General features: G+C 36.6%; 2 protein-coding genes across 2 annotated transcripts in view; both read left to right on the forward strand.

Annotated features, from left to right (window-relative positions):
• Nucleotides 1–651, forward strand: part of LOC306649242 (phospholipid-transporting ATPase ABCA3-like) — a 62,413-nt gene extending 61,762 nt beyond the window's left edge. Inside the window, exon 21 of the mRNA XM_079120035.1 lies at nucleotides 501–651. Coding sequence (XP_078976161.1) covers nucleotides 501–638 — 138 coding nt within the window. The 3' untranslated portion in view covers nucleotides 639–651. The remainder of the gene's footprint in view (nucleotides 1–500) is intronic.
• A 411-nt stretch (nucleotides 652–1,062) lies between these two features.
• On the forward strand, nucleotides 1,063–24,506 carry UQCRC2 (ubiquinol-cytochrome c reductase core protein 2). Its single transcript, XM_079120038.1, has 14 exons — nucleotides 1,063–1,215; nucleotides 3,644–3,727; nucleotides 3,826–3,975; nucleotides 5,034–5,098; nucleotides 6,151–6,207; nucleotides 6,447–6,571; nucleotides 9,590–9,687; nucleotides 12,567–12,624; nucleotides 14,745–14,840; nucleotides 15,158–15,357; nucleotides 17,454–17,534; nucleotides 19,515–19,591; nucleotides 22,133–22,286; nucleotides 24,241–24,506. Exons 1-14 carry the CDS (start codon nucleotides 1,183–1,185, stop codon nucleotides 24,328–24,330), a joined length of 1,368 nt encoding a protein of 455 aa, XP_078976164.1. The 5' UTR covers nucleotides 1,063–1,182; the 3' UTR covers nucleotides 24,331–24,506.
• The last annotated feature ends 127 nt before the right edge of the window (nucleotides 24,507–24,633 follow it).

Here is a 24,633-nt window from a genome sequence, read left to right on the forward strand (position 1 = left end):
ATGGTACGGACTCAGTGTCCCCTGAAAGCGCAAAAATTGGTTTGGCTGCAGGTTCTATGATTAATTCGAACAATTCATGCACAAACCAAAGATGACACGTTTGCCTATGCCTTGTAATATTTCCACCAGACCTTCTGAAACTAATGTGCATACACTAAAGGTAAAAACACAGGAATCCAATCTGAGAAACTGTAGACTCTGCACTTCCAACAAACTCCCAAAGAAAGATATTGATGCCGAGAGTTCGTTTCCCAACCACGCAACGTAGCAAGCAGGGACCACGCCTTCCCCTTTATCATAGTGCCCAGCAAAAGGCACCTTCTTGGTTAATATCCATAGAATGGAGTGAACTCTCCCCAGACGATCACATGACTGCACTTCTCAGTATGCGAGTTTCAGCTGAATCGTGTCTCAACAATCCTATTCAAAACACGTGAAAACTATAGCTGGTTTTTTTTTGTTTGTTTTTTGTTTTTTGTTTTTAATTGTAACCCCAATAGGATGCAATTTCCATGAGAGCAGAGACCTTACTTGAAAATGATTCCCTCGGATGGTGGACCCACCTAAGTGTCCCCGGCTTGTTCTGGAGGATACAGCAGCAAATACATCGCGCAAGGTCTCTACTCTCACGGAGCTAATAATCTAGTGAGGACTTAAACCAAGCAGGAGACAACTGCAGGGCTTTGCGGCCCAGACGTCCGCAGAAAAGCAGACAGGCGACCTCTAAAAGCCACCAGCCCCAGGGAACCGGAAATCCAAAACTGGCGTGAGCCCAGAAAGCGCCTGCGCAATGCCTAGAAAGGCGCTGTTTCATTGGACGATCCAGGTTGGAAGAGTCCACTGTGGCGGGGGGGGGAGAAGTTGTGATGGGCTTTCGTAGAGGGAATTAGAAAAGGATTAAAGAGTGAATATGTGGACCGGTATACAACCCAAAAAGCGGTAACCTAAAGTACCATTTGTATGTTTTCTTATGAAATTATGCGTTCCTCTAGCCTGTGTCTTGGATGAGTTGGATTGATCCAACATCCAGAGAGCAGTAGAGCGCAGTCGGTATAGAAAGAACCCTCACGAAGCGGGCGTGGGAAAGAGCGTTCGCGGGGGAAGCTGGGAAACTTCGGTCCTCCGCCACCATCTTACCTGCCTTTAAGCCGCAGTGACAGCGGGTCAGAGTACACTTGAGCCATGAAGCTACTGACCAGAGCCGGGTCCTTCTCGGTGAGCACAGCGGAAGGTTTGGGGAGGGTGTGGGGGCAGTTTGTCAGCAAGGTGGTACGGACTGGAGGTTCCCGATGTAGGGTCCCAGGCGTTGGGCTTCACCTGCCCTTCAGCTGAACCCTGGAGGCGAAGAGGGCTGAAAGCTGGGATAATTAGGAGAGGCGTGGCTCGTTCTGTGAACCCGAGGGACCTAACGCGGGAAAACCTGAAAAAAGAGGGCTTGAGAGCGGAGGCGAAGCGACTCCCTGGAGAGACTTCTGAAGGTCACTATTCTGCCGGCGTGCGGAGGCCGCACGAGACCCAAGCCCCACCCACCGCGCCTCTTCAGCTGTGGCCTCTGCTTCTTGGTTTATCTTGGAGCATCAGTTTTTCCCAACGGTGAAATGGGCTTACTAATAAAAGTGTAAGAAATAAACTCCTGTAGATGTAGCGCTTATCCCATTGCCTGGAACCTCATTCATCGTTAATTATAACCGGACAATATAAATGTGCTTTTCTTCATCTCTTACTACAGGAATCCTCCGGAAGAGATTCTTGGACTGTTCTCAAAAGCTGCTTAACTAGGGCCTCCCCCTTAAGCCCAAATTGAACATAACTGTCACTTAGGTTTCCTCAAGCATAGGTGTTTTGTCACTGTGGAGCACTGATTAGCAAGTAATAAAAGGAGGAACACTTAAAAAAAAATTTTTAAGCAAGGAATAATTTGCACCAGTGTACTGTTAGCAATGTCTAGAGACAGTTTTGTTTATAACAACTTTTGGGGAGACTGCTACTGACAAGAGGGCCAGGGGTGCTGCTAAAAACCTACATAAAACAGCCCCTTTATAACAAAGAGTTATCCAGCCTGAAATTTCCATAATACCTGGACTGAAAAACCCTGCTAGAGGAAAATGCAAAAGACCAGACCTGGGAGTGGAGTTTTCCTGTTCTTTGTGTTACATTGTTATACAAATTTAGGCTGTAATTATATTCGTGGCATGCCTAAAAAACCCAATGATTAACAACACTTCGAGGGCAACTCCGACTAGCAAAATACCCCAAATTTCCTCCATTCCATTTTTCAGTAGAAAAAAAGAGTTCTGAGATAACAGTTGAAAAGGACCAAAGAAAGCAAGTTATAGTAAACTTGAAAGCAATTGTTTGTTTTTAATTGTAGCACTTATTTTAATAAACTTATTCTCGCATTGTGTTATTCAACTAACACATTGTGTTATTCAAAAGAATTTAGTAATTGATAATTACTAGGACAATTCTTTACTGATTTGAAAGGGACAAATAAGCACCTAACTAAAAAAATGTCATAGCTGGGTGATGCAGTGGCTCACACCTGTAATCCCAGCTACTCCAGAGGCTGAAGCAGGAGCATCTTGGGAGTACCAAGTTTTATATATGCAACATTTCCACTAGTAATTTTGTGAGATGTACACATAATCAAAATGACTTTGATGACACTGTATATCATTTGCCAAAAAAAAAAAAAAAACTGATTAAAGGGAATGCATTTTGAATCCATTATCTGACATTTAATAGGAACTTATTTTCCTCTAGTGAGTGTATATTATATTTTGAGAATGTGCTGTGAATTAATCTATTATTAATCTCAGGGTGATATAAATTTTTATTTAGTCAAAGAATGGAAGAAAGACCCTTGGTTACTTGGTTTTTGGCACAATGAAAATAGCTCAGAGGAAGTTGGTACACTTTGGGTTTTTTCACGGTTGCTAAAATTAAGTAGAAAATTGGAAAGTAGACTAAAACAAAGAGACTCGTAGGGCAGATTCTGGAAGCAGTACTGCTCAAATCTCTAAATGGGTATTAACATGGCAATTCAGTACCTTTCCAAAAAATTCCAAAGCATTAGAGCTAGAGGGACACACTAGAAACTTCAGTAAGGTAGTTAAAAGATTCAGAAAATACAATGATTCTTTTTTAATATTTTTTTAGTTGTACACATACACATTATCTTTCTTTATTTTTATGTGGTGCTGAGGATCGAACCCAGTGCTTCACATGTGCAAGGCAAGCATTCTACCACTGAGCTGCAGCCCCAGCCCTACAATGATTCTTTATATAGTTAAAAAAAAAAAAAATGAGCATAGAGAATTCAGGAGTCTATGAATCACAAATAAATAGAAGATTGGGTAGGACTGGGGTTGTGACTCATGCTTGCCTAGCATTTGTGAGGCTCTGGGTTCAATTCTCAGTAAATAAAATAAGGATCCATCAACAACTAATAAAAACTTTTTTTTTTTAAATGGCTGGGGTGAGCTGTTGGGTTGATGAGTTATATTCAGCTAAACCATCCAATGGAAGTAATGGTTCCTCTTTTTACTTCTGAACACCCTCTTTCTCTTGGCAACACTGATATAATACTTTTATATAAAGCACTTTGTGAGAAATGTGTGTAATATTTCTTCTTTATATTTAGAGATTTTATTCCCTCAAAGTTGCCCCCAAAATTAAAGGCACAGCTGCCCCCGCAGGAGTTCCTCTACATCCTCAGGACCTTGAGGTTAGTCCAACTGAGTTGCTTACTAAAATCCATATATACTTTACTCTCATTGGTAATATTAAAACATTAATTATATCTCTACTTAATCTTAAATGCAGTTTACCAAATTACCAAATGGTTTGGTAATTGCTTCTCTGGAAAACTATGCTCCTGCATCAAGAATTGGTTTGTTCATTAAAGCAGGCAGTAGATATGAGGACTCCAACAATTTAGGAACCTCTCATTTGCTGCGTCTTGCATCCAGTTTAGTAAGTATCTTTATTGCCTGTTTGGAAATGCTATGGTGTCTTAGTCTTATGAAAATGAAAATCTGGAAGCAATATCCCTTTTTTAATTTGCTTGAGCAACCATACCAAATTAGCACAAACTGAATGACTTAAAAGAAATTTGCCTTACAGTTTTGGAAGCTTGAAGTCAAAGTCAGGGTGTCTTATGACAAGTCAGGGTATCAGCAGGGCCACACTTGCACTAAAAACTATAGGGAAGAATCCTTTGCCTCTTCCTAGCTTCTGTTGGTTGCTGACAACCCTTTGCATTCCATGACCTGTGGCTGCATCACTCTAATCCCTGCCTCTATTGTCACATGACTTTCCTTTTGTCTGTGTCCACATTTCACTCTTAAAAGGACACCTGTTATATGGTATTTAGGACCCACTCTAATCCAGTACGACATCATCTTAAGTACATCTGCAAAGATCCTATTTCCAAGTAGAAGAGAGGATATGGGAGGGAGCAGGGATAGGTAATCAGGGGTATTAGAGACTGAAATTGATCAAATTATGTTAAATGCATGTCCCACAATATGCCACAGTGAAACTGCCATTCTATTTAAAAGACTTTCCAAATAAAGTCACTTTCTTAGGTTCTGGGTAGATAGTTTTGTTCAACCCAATAAAACCTAATATAAAACATGAAACCACAGGATATTTGCTACAGAGAACCAGTAAATTGGTGTCCATCTGAGTGTTAGTGTTAGAATATAAGAAATAAGTAAAAATTATTTTTAAAGGAACTGAAAAATGAAAAGGACTCTCCCATATGTAATTCTTTTTCAAAAAAGACTAGGAACTCCAATAAGCTTATATTTGAAAATGTAATGTTTACATAAATATACTTTATATTAAAAAATATATGCTTATGTTCTTCATTGAACCTTGTTGTATAATTCTTAATTTAATAGGATCCAATACTTATGAAAGTTTCTTTTGAATATGCTAATAACGATTAGGCAATAGATTTTGATATACTATGATGTTTAGGATACTCAGCATTAAAAAACTACTAAGAAAATCTTTTCTTTTTCAAGACTACAAAAGGTGCTTCTTCTTTCAAGATAACCCGTGGAATTGAAGCAGTTGGTGGTAAATTAAGGTTTGTTAAATAAATAATAGGAAATAAAGTAAAAACACAAAAAAAAAACCCTCAGTTTTAAGGGAACTTTTCTCTGTTATCAGGGTGGGTGAAGATTTCCCTAACAGAACACAAGAAGAAAAAGACTGATGAATTTGCATTAAAGTATAAAATATCTTTATCCCTTAAAGTAAAAATTTACATAACTGATTGGGAGTAGCTACTTGCAAGATACATAATATATTAAGGATTTCTATTTGGGAAAATAAAGTACTGCAAATCTGCAAAAAACTAAAGAAAAAAATGAGTGGAGAAAAGATAGGAATAGACTAGTTCCAGAAGAGGAAGCAAGAAACACTAGTCTTCATAATCAGCTGTATACCATTTCACACCCATCAGATTTTTAAAAATTTCATATCTTTGCAGAAATAAGGGAGAAGGAAAATCTCTTATTCTGCTGGTGGGAGTATAAATTATACAACCACTTAGAAAACAATCAGGAAATACCTAGTAGTATTGATAAAAGTCAAGCAGTTTTTAATTCACATGTATAAAGATACTCCTTATCTTTGTTGAGACCAGAAAATCTATGTCCATCTTTAGGGAAATTAATAAAGCATAATATAATATAATCATGATGGGGCAAGTGTATAGTTCTGTGGTAGTAGCAACCATCTATCTCTGGACCTTTGTCATCTTGCTGAACCCAAAGTCTGCCCATTAGACTGTGACTCCCCATCATTTTTCATCCCCCCAAGCTCCTGACAACCGCAGTTCTATTTCCTGTCTCTAATTTTGTTCCTCATTAAAATGTAACTTATTTCACTTAGCATTAGGTCCTCAGCGTTCATCCATATTATAGTCTGAATTAGAATTTCATCCTTTTTAAGGTTGATTTGTCAGTTAAAAAAATATATATAATTTTTTTAAAATTTAGTTGGGTATGTTGTCATTTGCACTTTCTGATAGCAGTTCAAAAACTTTCCAAAGGAATTTGTTGATTTAACAGAAAAGATAAAAGGACAGTTTAGTCTTCTGATTTATTTATTTCTTCTAATTTGTTTCCAATTCAGTGTGACTGCAACAAGGGAAAATATGGCATACACTGTGGAGTGCCTGCGGGATGATATGTAAGCATTTGCATGTGTTTAGAACGTCTGCTTTTTAAATAATCCTAAACTGCTCAGTTCATGTTTGTGTTGTTATAACCTCTGACTTTGGTTTGAAATATTATTCACAAACTTCATGCTTATAACACTGCTTACTATGAGGCTCAAACTTTAATATGAGAATGTTAACACTTGTGTAGAATCCTGAATATTGGTTTTAAATTTTTGACCTGTAACTCTTATTTTGATGTTTTTTCTAGTGACATTCTAATGGAGTTCCTGCTTAATGTCACCACAGCACCAGAATTCCGTCGTTGGGAAGTGGCTGCCCTTCAGTCTCAGCTAAAGATTGACAAAGCCGTGGCTTTTCAGAATCCTCAGGCTCGTAAGTACATTTTCATATTACATTCTCTTGTTTCTAAGGTAGACGTTTCGAAAGACAGATTTCAGAGACTATTGAAATTTTTTTCCTACTTGAGTTTGAAAATATCTTTTCCAAAAAATTTGCTCACTTAAGTATAATGTTCTTTTATTTCTAAATGTTATTTTTAAATGCATCTGCTGTTACTGTTTATTGTTATGTATTGCTATTATTGTTAGTCAACTCCCCTTTAGTGAATCTTTCAGAAGCAAGCAATTTAACTTTTAAAAAGTAAGAACTTTGGGGGGAGGGAGTGAGGGGAAGGAAAAATAACAGAATGAGACAAACATCATTATTCTATGTACTTGCATGATTACACAAATGGTGCAACTCTACTTCGTGTACAACCAGAGAAACAATAGTTGTACCCCATTTGTGTACAATGAATCAAAATAAATAAATTATTTGTAAAAGTAAAATAAAATAAAAATAGCACACTCCTGTGATCCCAGTGGCTAGGGAGGCTGAAGCAGAAGAATGGCCAGCCTCAGCAAAAGCAAGGCACTAAGCAACTCAGTAAGACCCTGTCTCTAAATAACATACAAAATAGGGCTGGAAATATGGCTCAGTGGTTGAGTACCCCTGAGTTCAATTCCCGGTACCAAAAAATAAATAAATAAATAAGAAGAACCTTTTTTTTGTGTTAATTTTTTATGTTTATGCAATGTTGTCTTACAACTTCTGGTGGGTGCAGAAATGTGCAGGTAGAACCAGAATCAGGGACCAGCTTCAGGGCCTCCGCATGGCATAGGCTTCTTTTAGAATGTAGGCCTGTCAAGAAAGGATCCTATCAGGTGTCTGAAACATACATTTAGTTCATATTGCTCCTGTTACTTCATGGTGATACTTTATGTCATAGAGGAATGTGGTCTTTGTTGCTGAGGATCTGTACCAAATAAATGGAATGGTAAAGTTGTAGGAAAGATGATTTACGTGTCCAGAATGACTCCTTCCCCACTGGTAGCATGAGCTTGCACCCCTCATCCTTTAAACAATTACAGTACAATCTCGTATCTGCTCTGGTCTTTATCTCTTGGTTTACAACGTAAGTCTGCCTTCCACATTGCCTTTACAGTGATTTTTCTAATATGAAAAACCCATTGAAAAGCCTTTAAAGATGACTAGCCTGTACGGCCTTTCATAATCCCTTCAAAATCAGATCACTTCCTGTTTCTTATTTATTATTTTTAGCTTTTTTAAAGTGATATGTAAGTTGGCGCAACTCAGGAGGCTGAAGATCATGAGTTCAAAGCCAGCCTCAGCAATAGTGAGACACTAAGCAACTCAGTGAGAACCTATCTCTAATTAAAATACAAAATAGGAGTGGGGATATGGCTCAGTGATAGAGTGCCCTTGAGTTCAATCCCCAGTACCAAAAAAAAAAAAAAAAAAAAAAAAATGCTAACGTGATACATAAAAATTGTACATATTACTTCTGGTTCTGTTGTGATTTTCCTTCTTGGCCTTCAGTTGTTGTGGTTGGTGGGCAGTGAGGCAAGATGCTGCAGAATCTGGTGGGTGTTTGTAAGATTGCCCAAAAGACCATCAGCACTGCTTCATGCAGGCATTTTGAAAATTAAGTTCCAGAGAACCAAAAGCTGTTTCAGGATGATAATGGAATTCCAATGCATCTGAAGGGTAGGGTAACTGATGCCCTGCTGTATAGAGCCACCGTGATTCTTACAGTTGGTGCAACAGCATATGCCTTGAATCATTTAGCTATGGCTTCATTTCCCAAGAAGCAGGATTGACGACAGTCATCTCAGCAATCATTTGGTTCAGTTTCATTCAGCTCTCTATGGACCGGTAATCTGATAAATAACTGAGCTCTTTGGGGATCATATTTATTGATTTGTACTAACTGCCACCAATGAAGCAGTCTTTACCATGAAAAAAAAAAAAAATTTGTACATACAGATGGGGTACTGTGTAATGTTTCAATACGTGTATATGTTGTGTGGTGTTTAAGTCACATTAAATGTACGTATGTCTTCAAATATTTACCATTTACAATGATTAATCCACGTGGTATCATAGTCCCTACTTCTAGCTTTTTAAAATGTCCAGTCCCGCTTCTCTTATTTCTTGTTCAGCCTTCTTCCCCTCCTAGCAGTGATTCCCCTCTGAATCCACCTGTTATCATATTTAATGACTTTGCTTTGTCTGTTCTACCTTTCATACTGATCCCACATCATTCACCTGTGAAACATTCATTCTGTAAGACTTATCCCAGATCTTACTTCCTTTACTCTTTTCCAGTTTCCACTGCCTTCCCTTATGCCCATACTGCATTTCCAACATAATACTGATATCGCATGGACTTTATGTCACGATTTTTTCTCCCAACATTTTGAGAGTGGGCATTGTATCAGGCTCATCTCTGTATTTCCAGCACCTAGCACAATGCCTGGCATAGGGCACTTGCCCAAGTAACCAACAAATGTAGGAAACAACTCCAATGCAAACACAGAAGCAGGAAGGCAGGGACAGTGCCATGGTACCAGTGAAGAGTAAATCCAGGTAAATGGTAGCATTGGACTCCTGAAAACTAGTAAAATAACCCAAAACTGATACTTTCATCACTCCCTGTATCCTGATAATACCTTCATTACCTAGAGTGGGAACCTAGAGGTAAGTGGAATTCAGATTAGATGACTTGCCCAAGGTCACATGGCAAGGTGGTAGAAGAATTATAACTAGATTCAGACTTCCAGGTGGAAGTTATACCTTCTAGGTGGTGCCAGGTAAATTAAAGTTAGAAAAGTGTTAGGTGGGCTCTGACATGTAGAAGCTGCTACTGTATAATCTCTTATTTTCCTCAGCATATTGAACTGGCAGAATTTTGAAGTTGCTAGAGATTAAATGATAATAAATTTCAATGCCAAATTTGTATAGATTTGTTGCTTTCTCAGATTTAAAAATATTATTGTCTTTACTTAAGTTGCATTTCAATAATGGCCTCTTTACTTCTCTGTCTTATAGATCTCATGGAAAATTTGCATGCTGCTGCTTACCGGAATGCCTTAGCTAATTCACTGTATTGTCCTGACTATAGGATTGGAAAAGTGACATCAGAAGAGGTAAGTTAAAACATCCTACATTTTTAAATATGCTTTTTTTACCTTTAATTTGAATAGTCATCTACCATTTCAGGATGTTTGCTGATTTTTCCTTTTGTCTCCTTGTTTTAAGAAATTTAGCTTGCTTGCTTTTCCCTCACCCCCATGCACTTACTTTTTAATTCAAATTCTATGTGAACAATTTTTGTATATCTTTTAACTAAAAATAAGTTTTCACAACAAAAGGGATATGATCATTATAGAAAAATCTCAAAATAAAAATAAAATATCTCACAAACCTAAAGGCACTCAATGTTAATGCGTGGTATGTTTTCTTTTACACCCTTTTCTGTGTATCTTTTTAAAACAATATTCAGATGTTTAAATAGCAAAGTAAATTCTTTGACTAAAAATGTTTGGTCCTCTGAATACATAGAGGAGAATGAACCCCACTTCTTACCTCCCATTCTGTCATCAGCCCACTCGCTAGCTCATTCACCTTTTCCCGCACACTGTGCTGACAGTAAAGTTTTATCATAGCCATGTGTATGCCATAGAACTTTGTTTCCAAAATAAGAAACATGAACTATTAAATCTGCAAGTGTAGATAATGTGCATATACTCTTTAATTTTCTACTTTTACCACCTGCCCAATGGGAAAAAAAATTGTCAAAAAAATTTAAGATAAAATTTTTTAATTACCAATGATTAAGTGACCCTGGTACCAAAAATAATAATAATGATGATGATGATGCTAAAAGCTCCCTATAAAAGACTGAATGTCAGAGTAAAACGAGTTTATAGTTATAAATGTTTTTCTATATACTTTTGTAAGTAATAGCTTAATTAATAAACTTATGAAGTTTATTCCAGAAACAAACATTTATCTATAAGGATGTCTTTTATAGCATCTTTTAAATAATTGAGACAAATGAGAAACAAGTTAATATCCAGCATTAGGACATTAAATAACTCATTAAATTACCTGTAGGCTAGCACATTATTCAATTATTTGAAAATATTAACTGATATATAAAAATTCCATAACAAAATAATATCAAGTAAAGGCAATTTATGAATTCAGATATTTTGAAAAGTCCTTTAAAAAAAAAGTGTACGTCTTGTGGGCAGATACCAAGATTTACCCATGAGGGCTTGGTTCTGTCAAAGTTACTAGTGTGTTTTTTTGTTTTGTTTTGGTTTTGTTTTATTAAATATTTTTAGTTGTAGATGGACACAATACCTTTATTTTATTTTGTTTATTTTTATGTGGTGCTGAGGGTTGAACCCAGTGCCTCACATGTGCTAGGCAAGTGCTACACCACTGAGCCACAACCCCAGCCCCTTGTTTTATCTTTAATGAGTCTCCAGGCAAAAGGAAATTCTAAAGAAATTGGTAGTAGAATACTTTTGAGCAATGGCAGCTTCAATAGAAAAACATCAGTAGAAAGAAAGGAATGTGACTGCAGGGTGCAGTGACTCAAAGCTGAGATAGGACCAAAAGTTCAAGGCCAGCCTCAGCAACTTAGCAAGGTCCTAAGTAACCTTAGTGAGACCCTGTCTCAACATGAAAATAAAAGTAAATGTCCGTGGATGTGACTCAGTGGTAAAGCACCTCTGGTTCAATCCCCACTACCAAAAAAAAAAGGAAAAGAATATGATTTTCCAAAGTGATGTCATAGGAGTCTGCCATTCATTTTAGGGCCCAGCTTCTGATACATTGACTAAAAAAAGTTCTGAGTCCTTACTTTAGCCCAGTGTTTTTCAACATTATCACTTTCTACAAGTAGCCTTTCTCTACAGCCTTCCCATGAATTTTTTTTTTATATTTTTTTAGTTGTTGATGGACCTTTATTTATTTATATGCAGTTCTGAGAATCGAACCCATTGCCTCACACATGCTAAGCAAGCACTCTACCACTGATTACAACCCCAGCCCGTTCCCGTGAGTTTTTAATACCACACATACATTGTATATCTGCTTATGCATTTGAATATATACTTGTACTTTTTACATAAAATGAGTAAGGTTTTTTGTTTGTTTTTTCCTTACCCACAAGAACCAATTTTTAGATTCGTGGAGGGAGTATCACTCCTATTAAGAATACATATTTCAGCCCTAATATTGTATATTAAGTCAAAAATAATAGTAAAAACTATGATTCCTACATCTTATTGATCCTGAGATCACCAGGGTGGTTGATTGGATATATGGCTAGTTACTTTTAAATAAAGATTCTAAGATTCCTCATCAAATCTATCATATTTGTCTGTAGTATGGGTCCCTGCAATGGAGTAGAAGTGAGAGGACAGTAAAAGTTCTCCCAGGTAATTCTGTGATAGTCCAGATTGGAAATCCTGATATTAACAGTGACCTCATAACAAGAACAGTTTTGCTGAGATTGGCTTCAAAAATGGGCAAGAAGGGTTATAGTGATAGAACTCTAGTAGGCCAACCATAGAATATTTATAGTGCTTTATTACTACCTGTGGAAACACACAGTTATCTAATATATTGCTTAAACCACGTGATAATAAAAATTATAAATTTACTTCCAATTTTCAACTTCAGATCAATGAATACGCTTTAATTTCATTTCTTTATTAATAGCTTTATTGATAGGTAATCATATACCATAATTCTACCTATTTAAAGTGTAGATATCAGTGGTTTTCATTATTACAATTACAGAGTTGTACAACCTAACCACAATATCAGATTTTTAAGCAGTAGTTTTTATAATGAAATCCCAGTATAATTTAGCACTAAGTCCCTTGTAAGTTCGTAACAGTAGCATTTATGCCTGTGTATTTATTTCCTGCCAAACTACACTTGCATGTTTTTACAACTTTTTATATTTATACCAATAAAACCTAATAATAGTGTCTAACTTCCTCAGTTACATCACTTCGTTCAGAACCATTTTACAAGCGCACGAATGGCTTTGATTGGGCTTGGTAAGTTGTGAATTACTATGTCAGTTTGCTTTCCTAAGGGCAGTCCTTTAAACTGTAATCATGTGAACCTAGAATTGAACAAAATTTTAAAACTTCTGTTTTTGTGAAACAGACAATATACAATCAAATTTTAATTGCTAGTCATTTATTTGTGAAAGCAGAATCCATTGTTTAACTTTGTAAACTATTTGCCTTATATTCTTTACAGTATTTGTAAAACCTGTAACAAGGATGCATTTCTCTAAGCAAAGAACATTTACAGACTGTCTTAAAAAGAAGTACAACTTAATAGAAAACCAGACAAAGGGTGTAAACAGTTGGTGGTTGAAGTGCTCAGGGTGGAGCCAGCAACTTTAAAACATAGTCACCCTCACTAAATAAACATTTTAATCTGTAAGAACAGCAAAAAAGGTTGATTAAAAGGTTGATACTGCCCAGTAGTAACTGGGATATGGAATAAAATAGGCACTCTCAAAAGTTGTTAATGGGAATATAAGAATTTGCTCCTAGGTGTAGCAGTGCACACCTGTAATTCCAGCTACTCAGAAGGCTGAGGCACGAGGATCTCAAGTTCAAGACCTTGTGTTAAAAAAAAGAATTTGTCCTACAGAAATACTTGGTCAAGTATAAAATGTTTGCATGAGAGTATTGTTAAAATACTGTTTTTTTGTTTCGGAAATAACAATTTGAGGTATAATTAACATGCCATACTGGGGCTTTTAGAAAATTCAAATAGTTTTGCAGCTGTTACCACTATTTAATTTCAAAGTATTTTCATCATCTCCAAAGAAACCCCATGCCCATGAGCAGTCCTCCCCATTCTCACCATCCTGTTTCTGGTATACATTAATCAACTTTCTGTCTTCATAGATTTGACCCCTTTGAATATTTCACATAAATGGAATCATATAGTAGGTGACCTTGTGTAACTGGCTTTTAATTAGCATAATGTTTTCAAGGTCCATCCATATCGTAGTATGTATCAATGTTCCTTTTTTTTGGCTGATAAATATTCCATTACTTCATTGTCACTTAGTTCATTTCCACCTTTTGGCAATTGTGAAAACTTGACATTCATGTATTAAGTTTTTCTTAGGATACCAGTTTTTAGTTCTTTTGAAGATATACGTATAAGTAGAATTGTCAGGATATATGGTAACTCTAACAGTTTGAGAAACTGCAGGACTGTTTTCCAAATTAGCTGTACCATTTTACATTCTCACCAGCACTTACTGTCCTGATTATGGCCATTTTAGTGGTTATTTAATGGTTATTGTGGTTTTAATTTGCATTTCCCTAATGACACATGATTTCTTTTTATTCCTTTTCTGGCCATGTGCATAACTTCTTCGGAGAAATGTCTGCTCAAGTTGTTTGCCCATTTTTTAATTGGATTGTTTATTTTCTTTATTCATGAGTCATAAGGAACCTTTATATATTTTGAATTATAGCACTTTATCAGACATATGATTTGCAAATATTTTCTTTCATTTCCATGGGTTGTCTTTTCACTCTTTTGATAGCATCCTTTGAAGCACCCAAATACTAGAAACTTGCTAATTGTCTGTTGAGAAGGTATTGATTAAAGAAATGATAGTACACCCATAGAATGGCATTCTTTATAACCTTAAATGGATAATATAGACTAATCACTTAGAAATATGCAAATTATGAGAGATGTCAGAAACATCAATAGAATGATAACCTTTTTTTTTAGTAGATGGACACAACACTTTTATATAATTTATTTTTATGTGGTACTCAGGATCGAACCCAGTACCTCACCCGTGCTAGGCAAGCGCTCTACCACTGAGCCCCATCCCTAGTGGTAAGAGCATATGCTTGGCATGCAGGATGCTCTGGGTTTGATTGCCAGCACAAAAAAAAAAAAAAAAAAAAAGAAAATAATATAACTGCACAGCAAAAATTCTAGACAAATATGAGAGTAAATAGTTTACAAATATTAAACTGTAAATGGATATATGGAAGGATGGCATTTAGTAGAAAAGCTCTCATTCTCTCTATTTCTAAGCTTAAATTTTAAAATCACATGTTAAAACAAAAACAGTAGTCGTTTTAGAAATTCTGGTTCTAGCTTTATTTTTGTTTCTGTTCATCAGGTGTGAGTCATCCTGTTTTAAAGCAAGTTGCTGAACAGTTTCTTAACATGAGGGGTGGACTTGGCTTATCTGGTGCAAAGGCCAAATATCGTGGAGGTAAGCATTCTCTTCTGTTAGGGTTAGTTTATCAGAAGGACATTTCACCACTAGAACAGCATGTTAAGAAAGCTTAATCTTAGTGGATTAATACTGTGTTATAGAGGATACTGAAGAATAAAACCAATGGTGCTGGGCGTGATGGCATGCACCTGTAATCCCAGCAATTTGGGTGGCTGAGGCAGGAGGATTGCAAGTTCAAAGCCAGCCTCAGTAACTTTTTGAGCAACCTGTCTTAAAAAATAAAAAGGGCTGGGGATGTGGCTCAGTGGTGACCAAGCCATTTTCCTTCTCACCCTCTCCTTATATGGCCTAAGGTGAAATTCGAGAACAAAATGGAGACAGTCTTGTCCATGCTGCTGTTGTAGCAGAAAGTGCTGCTATAGGAAGTGCAGAAGCACATGCATTCAGTGTTCTTCAGCATGTCCTTGGTGCCGGACCACACGTCAAGAGGGGCAGCAATGCCACTAGCGTCTTGTACCAGGCTGTTGCCAAAGGAAATCACCAGCCATTTGATGTGAGTCTGAAAAGTTGATATCTTCCTTGTTCTCAGAGGCTCAGTATTTATGATGTAATCCTGATAATCTGCTCTTAAAATGTAAGATGAACACCAAAAATATTTGTGTAATGACAACAGGCTTGATTTTAGTACATTAATGGGTCTATCAAGAACTTATTATTTGGAACTGAAGAGATAGCTCAGTTGATAGAGTGCTTGCCTTGCAAGCACAAGGCCCTGGGTTCAATTCCCAGTACCCCCCCCCCCCCCCCCCCCAAAAAAAAAAAAAGAAAAGAACTTATTATTTTCAATCCTAATGTAGGAAGAGGAATGCATGCTTAAAAATAGAAGTCAGAGAGTCACACTTAAGTTCCCTTTATGGTCAAGTTTTAGTTAATATATGTATTCCTAGATTCTAACTAGTGTTTCTTTCTAGGTATTATTCTTTCTCTTCTGTTCCTGTTGCTACTTCCTGAATTTCACTACTCTTTTTGTTTTCCAACCAAGTGAGCAAGATATATACCAGTTGTTTACAGACCCATCTCTCCAGGTTTAGATTAAATGAAAAGAAAAAGCTGAGAGCTTTCATTATAACAAAAGGTTTATGTTACTTTAGAATACACACTTTTATGATAGGAAAATATTAAAGCTGTAAAAATAATGATATATCAGGAAAATATAAAATACCAACTAAGAAAGTTTTATTTAATGAGTGAGCATTGTTTGCCCAGTGTAAAATTCTTCATGAGCTTCAGTAGTATATCTTTAAAAGGTAAATTATAGGATTGAACATTGATTATAGTTTTCAATATAGTATATGGAACATGTAGATTTATGCTTTAGTAATTTGATACTGGATGGAAATTAATTCACATTCTTCTGTTTTTATTTCTCTTTAATATTTGAATTAAAAAATTTTGGCTTTTTGTTGTTGTCTTAGCAGAGGGACCTCTTTTCCTATATCATTTCCCAGTCGCAATGCACAAAAGGTTTAACTTTTAAAGAAATTTTGAAGACTTACTTGACTTTGAATCTTTTGAATCTTCTGTATAGACCCTCAGGGATCCCTGGAGCACAGTTTGAAAACTATTATCTTAAAGTAGTCCCAAATTAAATTTTGCTTTTTAAATTTTCTTCAGATTATATTTCTTCCTTCATTGTCCGCTGTTTTCTTAATGCTTTACTTTACACTATTGAATGTTACTGATGGCTTTGTGTAGCTAGAGTTTAATCCATATCCAATGATATAATTTAGTAGGAATTCCTAGTTCAGAATTTGACCAGAATTTTAGAGTATTACTAGGGTAGTCTTAGAGTCATTAAACTTAAAGCATTTGAAGTGAGTTTCTTCTTGTGTTTTATATGGACTGAGCCCGTGGTTTTCAAACTTTAATGTACATAAGAGTCATCTGGAGCACTTGTTAAAAATACTCCTAGGTTGCATGCACAAGGATGTGAGTCAATAAATCTTTTACAGGAATCTGAAAGTATGTATTTTTAAATAACAACTTGTGATTTTTTTTTTTTTTTTTCATGTAAATGGTCAAAACGAACACTGTGAAAACCTGTGTTGGCCAATCAAGATTACCTTAAGGAGCTCTAAATTCTGCTTACACTTTAGTCAGCAATATCCCTATTATTCAGAGGCTAAACTTTTTGCCACCTTGAAAATTTGAATAATGACTACTAAGCAAAATTTTTCTCTAACTCTTTGACCTTAGGTGTAGGAGAAGAGAAAGCAAATTGGTGAAAAAGTCTCCACCAACAGCAGAGAGAAGAAACCAGGTCTAGCTCATGATCTATACCACTTGACCATACTGTATCTGTTATAATAAAATGTTTGAATTACCTTTTATTCATCAAAAGAAGTTTAGAAAATACCCAACAAAAAGGAAAGTGAGCAGTCATTTTAGATTTAAATTGTAGGGGTGGGGGGTCTCTGAATGGTAACCTGTGTACAGAACACTTCAGCCCTTGAGAGGACTGGTCAAGTGGAGTATTAATCTATTTTGCTTATACCATGAAGGTACAAGGTTTTTTCTAGACAGCCTTGAGGAAATTGTTCATTTTATCTGGCAGAATAACTAACAATAATAAGTTTCATTGTATTTCAGGTTTGTGCTTTCAATGCCAGTTACTCGGATTCTGGGCTCTTTGGAATTTACACTATCTCCCAGGCTGCAGCTGCTGGAGATGTAAGTTGCAAACTCACCAATTCTCAGAATTCTTTTTCCCATCATTAGCATGTTTTTAGTTAAAATATGGAATGTTTGAAGCTTTGTCAGCATTTCTCAGTATGAAATTTTGGTTCTATTTAGACAAATGGCATAGAGTTGACTCTTGAGAAGCCTAAATGTGAGAACCCTGGAGAGGTCAGGCCAAGATGCGTTTCGTGCCGAAGTCAGGGTTCTAGATGAAAGATTGTAGGGGAAGAAAGCTAAAACTAGATTCTGGGAAACACCACCATGTGTGGGGCAAATGACTAAGGAAAAATGGCCAGGAAAACAGGAAGAAAAAGAAGAGAAACCAGTATGTTTGGAGGCCAGGAAAAAGAGAACGGTTGACACTATTTTGATCCACTGATGGATTAGCATCCCTTCTGTTACTAGAGAGGTCTTGTAGTTTAACACACTGGATCATCATTGGTGATCATATCAGTTTTCCCCAGAGGAGTGGAAGTGAACTAAAATTTACAGTGATTAAGGAATGATTGAAAAGTAAGAGGTGAGAGGTTGATGTAGGTAGAGCTTAGACTTGCAGCTGGCCATTTTGGGAGAGTTTATACTGAAAGATTAAATTGGAAGGGACATTGATAAAGAAAGATTAGAGCAAATATAGAAGTTAAAAAATGACGATTGGGGCTGGGGACATAGCTCAGTTGGTAGAGTGCTTGCCTGGCAAGCACAAGGCCCTGGGTTCAAATCCGCAGCATCACCAAAAAAAAAAAATGACATTTGGCTCAAGTCTGGGAAGGCAAGTGAGATCCAGAATACAGTGGACATTTTGAGCCTAGGAAATCAAGGCTAATATTGGGAGATGGTGTGGGGGAGATGAGAAAGTACATCCTTCATGAGGTAAGAGACTAAGTCATATTTTAAGAGAAAAAAAAAAAGATTGAAAGTAAATGAGGCTTGGGACAGTCGAATGGCAAGATGCACACAGAATGGGCAGCAGAGCTAGTGTAGATATCTTAAAGTGCCCATGAATTCATAGTACAATCAGTCAGGTCTGTTTTATAATTTTTCTTCATTAGCATTTTTTTTCCTAATGGAGAAATGGGGGAGGCAGATAGTAGGATTAATCCCAAACTGGAATCCAGCAAAGTAGACATTTAGGAGTAAGAGGAAGATAGCACAGGAGTTGGGAACATTGGCAAGAGTGAGTGAAGGGGCAATTCAGGGATCTAGACCAGATAGAGAAGAGAAGCCTGACGGGCCTGACTGAAAGCAGAAAAATAAGGCATGAGATCTTGATAAAGTGGAAGAAGGACATGATTTAAGACTGAGGCTGGAAGCCTTTGGAATTGGGGATTTCAGAGGTAGGGCACGTCTAGGTCATGTGTGGCTATAGAAATGGGTAACTAGTGTAGAAGAGAAATGAAAGTCCTGGAATTCAGGTGATGGGGGGAACAATAAGTAGCAGCCCTGGAATGTGCCAGGGTTGGTATGAAGAAAATCATGGACCAGATTGTAAAATATATTTGTTCATCAAGCATTTACTAAGCACCCACATCACTGGAACTTGAATCTTTCTTGGCTCTGGCATTCCAAGTATGGATAAGCTTATGAATGGACTTTAATTGCATTACTACTTTCTACTTGGTTAATATTAAGAGATAGCAATACTAATTGTATGATGTTGTGAGAGTTTGGAAATTTTAGAGATGCTTACTCTTTGTAGGTGATGCTCCTCCTTAGGAAAGAGCCACCCTTTTCAGCCATCTTCTGCTGTCTGTCACTTAAATTTTTAAGAAGTTTGGCTGCTTACATACCATAATTTGCACAAATGACTGCTTTGAGGAACATATAGTAGCTATAGAATTCCAAGTGGACCCTGTGCAGTTGGTCTAGAACTAACCCTCTATCTTGTGTTTTCGCCTCAGTAGAGAAACGTTTGCTTGCCTCACGAGACTCTGGCACTGGCCAGGGATGTCCAACCCTTACTTTGTGTCTTAGGTTATCAAGGCTGCCTATAACCAAGTAAAAACAATTGCTCAAGGAAACCTTTCCAGTGCAGATGTCCAGACTGCCAAGTAAGTTTACATATTAACTACATTTGTCGAATTTCAGTGATTATTTTTTTAGTTATAATGATATTATAATAATGTATGCTTATAAGGAATGCAAAGTACCAAAAAGTATTAAAAGGGAAAGGGAAGACTGGGGATACAGGTCAGTGGAAGAGCACTTTCTTACCATAGGTGAGGCCTAGGTTTGATTCCCAGCACCACAAAAATAATAATAATAAAAGGAAACACAACCATATTCCACCACCTAGAGATATAATTGTTAACATTTTGCATATTTTATTGACTATACATTTTTAAACAAATTGTTAACAATGTGTTTGTACCTTTTTATTCTAATTAAATAGTATGCTTATTGTAGAAATATGAAAATTACAAATGAAAAGAGACAAATCCTCTTATTTAAGACATCAAACGATAAACGATGTTTCCATTTGTTCAGTTCACTAAAGATTTGTCTAAATACTAACTGGTATATTGAAATAAACTTGTTGGATATTTTCTACAGTTGGAAATTATAAGCTGCAAAGGACATATTTAGGTTTAACACTTTTGTATTTTATGTTATAGTTGGCCTCTGTATACTTACTTCATCTGTGGATTCAACAACCAACTGCAGATTTTTTTGAAAATTGGGGAAAGTTGCCTCTATACCAAACATGTACTATTTACATAGTATTTACATTGTATTAAGTGTTATAAGTAATCTAGGGATGATTTAAGTATATGGGAGGTTGTGCATAGGTTATATGCAGATACTGTGCCATTTTATGTAAGAGACTTGAGCACTGGTGAAATTTGGTATACATGGGGGTCCTAGAATGAAAACCCCCCAGATGCCAAAGGACAGCTGTACTTCCTAGGTATAGATTCCCAACTGGATTTCTTGAAAACATCTGACTTGTTTTGTTTTAATAAGAAAGATGAATACATGTCTGCCATTTGGTGATTTTTAATTTCCACTTTCCAGATTGAACGTGCCAACAATAAAATCCCTTAATGTATTAGTACTTCAGAGATTTAAAACAGACTTTAAAGTTTGAAAACAACGTGCATTTTTGTTCAGAAGTTAAGACATTTTATTCTGACTCCATCTACTTAAGTCAATTCCAGTTGTGAATCCTGCAACTCCATCTTCATGACCACTTAGTAGTGACCACAGGAAAAATGTGACAGGGTGAATTCCAGCCCAGGACAGAACAACGTTTTCTCGTTTCTGTTACTGTTGCTGTTATTAGTTTTTGGGTTTTTGTGTGTTTTTTTAAAATATGCAGCGTTAACAGTCTTTTTTAAAAAAACTTTTTTAGTTGTTGATGGACCTTTATTTTATTTGTTTATATGTGGTGCTAAGAATCAAACCCAGTGCCTCACACTTACTAGGCAAGCACTCTACCACTGAGCTACAATCCCAGCCTGTTGCTGGTTTTGTTTTACAGCACATTACAAAATTGCATCTCTTGAATAAGTACAACACAATTGTCCTATAGCATAGTTCTTACAAGGTATAGCATTTTATAGAAAATAAAATTCTGGTTATTAATGTCAAGATATGTTTTCTGTCTTTTTTTTTATGGAACTGATACTTTTTAAAAATTTTTTTTAGTTGTCTGTGGACCTTTATTTTATTGTTTATTTGTATGTGGCGCTGAGGTTTGAATCCAGTGCCTCACACATGTCAGGCAAGCACTCTACCACTGAGCCACAACCCCAGCCTGAGCTGATATTTTTTCTTATAAGGTTTTTAGTCTTCCTATAGCAAAGAAGTGAAAGTAAAGTGTCAGTCCTGAAAGGACAAACTAATAACCTCTTGGTAAAGTTTATTGCAGGTAAAATCTTTTCTTAAATTAAACTGACAATTTGGTTAAATTACTGCATTAGATTGTAATTACGCCTAAAGGAAGTCTTGCTTAGGGTGCCAAAGGTTGATAGTTTGGGGTTTAAATAACTCAAGTACCTTATTGAATACCATGGAATAACAATTTCTTTTTGGATTTTATCTTGTTTTCTTTCAAATCGATGCTTTTGTGCTCATATTTAAGCTGCTGGGGCTTTCAGGACTGTACCATCCTTCCCCACTTGCCTTCAGCATCCTGCTACCCTCACTGAGGCAAATCCCAGCATAGAATTAGCACTTGGCAGTTGGATGAGAGAGAGAGAGAGTGTGTGTGTGTGTATTGAGCACAGCATTCTGCCAAGTGGACAATGCCTTAAGAGCCTGTATAAGTAGATATCTTTTTTTTTTTTTTTTCATATAAATACTTGGAATTATTACTAAAAATATATCACAAGGCAGGAGTTATTTCACATTACAGTAGCTTTACCTAGATCTAAGTTCTAGTCCAAAATCAAAAGGCAGTCTGTTGAGTTTTTAGTACAGTTTTGTATTGACAGCTTTCCAAATAGTAAATAATATTCATTGAACTGAAGAAATGTATAGAACGGAGGCCTTAGCTGTTAATATTTACCAAAAACATATTGCAGAGCTTGAGGCATATACTTTAAAATTGCCTTGCTTTATAAAACTGACTTCTGCCTTTTATCAAACAGGAACAAGCTGAAAGCTGGATACCTAATGTCAGTGGAGTCTTCTGAGGGCTTCCTGGATGAAGTTGGATCCCAGGCTCTAGTTGCTGGTTCTTATATACCACCATCCACACTCCTTCAGCAAATTGACTCGGTGGCTAACACTGATGTCATAAATGTAAGCAAATGAGATTTTATGATGTAACATCAGAGAACTTAACCTTAATGATCAATTTCAGAAGAAATGCATAAGCTTCCTTGGGCTCTATACGTTGTTCTTATGCTGTCAGGTGCCTCACTACCTAGTGGATAGACACGGGGGCTTATCATATCTGCAGATAGCTTCTTTATCAACTCAGGCCTCATGTATCTTCCTTGTTCAAATAAATTATCATTAGGTTAAACCATTTTAAAATCTGTAGGTCAGGAAGAGTTATATCCCCTGGCTTAAATAGTAGTGAAAAATACCAACTAAGGGGGCTGGGGAGATAGCTCAGTTGGTAGAGTGCTTGCCTTGTAAGCACAAGGCCCTGGGTTCAATCCCCAGCACCCAAAAAAAAACAACTAAGAAATAAACCCCATCCTGCCAGTCCTTCCATCATCCAGCATCTCAATATTTTCTTTATTCTTTTCAGCTTAAGTAAGACATTCTCCCACTCTTGGTGTTTTTTCCCCCACACATAACACTGATTTGTGTTGAGGGCTTGGACTATGTCTAGACTATATTTAGACCATGTCTCAAACTTCTTTTTATTCCCTACTATGCCTAAAGAGCACATGAGCTACAGAGTATATCTAAAGTCATTGGGTTTTCCCATTTCTTTCTACGTTAAAAAATGTCAGCTGCTTTTTCTTTGTAGTTGTCTCAGCCATCTTCTCACCAAGGTCTACCTTGCACAGGGACAATTAGATTAAAAAAGAGACAAGCTTATCTTAAGATAATAACCCTAACGTCATTCACTTGCCCCCAAGTTCATCATTACATACTCTGCTAAATGGCATACAAGAGTATGTACCCAGCTGCCTACCTCACTATCTCTCCTCCATTAGGAATGCTGGCCTGAGATAATGGGGGCAAGGGTTAAGGGACCTGCTGCTGTACCTAGACCTGCTTTGTATTGCACTTAACCTAAACAACTAGGCTTTGAATCTGAAATGATAAAGAAAACTAAGGAGGGCTGGGGTTATGGCTCAGTGGCCGAGTGCCTTTTCTAGCACGTGTGAGGCACTGGGTTCGATCCTCAGCACCACATAAAAATAAAGGTATCGTGTCCATCTACAATTTAAAGTATATATATAAATATAAATAAAGTAAAATGCTTGGTGGCTGGGGATTTAGCTCAATTGGTAGAATACATGCCTTGCATGCAACAAGGCCCTGGGTTCAATCCCACCAAAAAAAAAAAAAAAAAAAAAAGCTTGGTCCAATTATGATTATTTTAAAAAGAGAGAAAGAAAACTAAGGACGAAAGTTTGACTTTAACTGTATTTTGGTTAATCCAGACTATTTGTCATTATAATGCAGAAGCAAGTACAGCCCTGCCTGAAGCCACTCTGCCCTGTTTTGCAATGTTAGTGAGGTTTTTCTCATCTGCCTCTCAACAGCTACTCTATCTTGCTTAGTCAGTCACACATATGATGGAATATTCATATTCAAAGGAACAGGTGAGCTGGGTTTGTGGCTCAGTAGTAGATAACTTGCCTAGCGTGTGTGAGGTACTGGTTCGATTCTCAGCACCACATAAAAATAAATAAATAGATAGTCCATCAACAATTAATAACAATATATATATTTTTTTTTTAAATCAACAAAGGAACAGTTCAGCTTTTCCTCCATATTGTCCCAAATTAAATGAAGCACCAGCCATCTCATAGTTTATTTTCACAAGAGGCTGTTGTAGAATTGCTGGCTTAGAATGTACTATCCATAAACTCTTTTTTTATATACTTATTTACTTACATACTTTATTATTTTTATGTGGTGCTGAGGATTGAACCCAGTTCCTCACATGAGCAAGGCAAGCACTCTACCAGTGAGCTGTACAACTCCAGCCCTCCATAAATTCTTAAATAGTAAAATAAATGAGTTTATCTACTTTCTTTTAACTTTCTGTCTTCTGTTTTATGTAAAGGCTGCAAAGAAATTTGTTTCTGGCCGGAAGTCAATGGCAGCAAGTGGAAATTTGGGGCATACACCTTTTGTTGATGAGTTGGAACCCTGAAGCACATACTGCAGGGGAGAGAACGGAACATTTTCTCATCCAGAGCAGCAAACATATGAAAGTCAAAAGTCTATAATAATTTATCTTTTTTTCTCAACCAAGTAAAATATAAAACATAAATGCAGGTAATTAATCCCAGGTGACATAGAGTCAATAAAACATTCTACTTAAATGTTTTTCTTGCATTTTTCCTGTTTAATCAACAAGCATTTATTAAATGCTGAGATCTTTGTTTTATTCTCCATTTTTTTGAGATCTTTGTTTTAGATGTCTGGAAGGAGGCAGGAATCTAATAATTTAGTA

Source organism: Sciurus vulgaris (genome assembly GCF_902686455.1).
Source record: "Sciurus vulgaris genome assembly, chromosome: 18".
Taxonomy (NCBI): Eukaryota; Metazoa; Chordata; class Mammalia; order Rodentia; family Sciuridae; genus Sciurus; species Sciurus vulgaris.

Excerpts from the sequence above, each read along its gene's own strand:
- UQCRC2 (XM_079120038.1), top strand. The coding sequence starts at position 1,183 with ATGAAGCTACTGACCAGAGCCGGGTCCTTCTCG. Across the intron at positions 17,535-19,514 it reads AGGCTGCAGCTGCTGGAGAT|GTTATCAAGGCTGCCTATAA; the intron begins GTAAGTTGCAAA and ends TTTGTGTCTTAG. Across the intron at positions 19,592-22,132 it reads GCAGATGTCCAGACTGCCAA|GAACAAGCTGAAAGCTGGAT; the intron begins GTAAGTTTACAT and ends TTTATCAAACAG.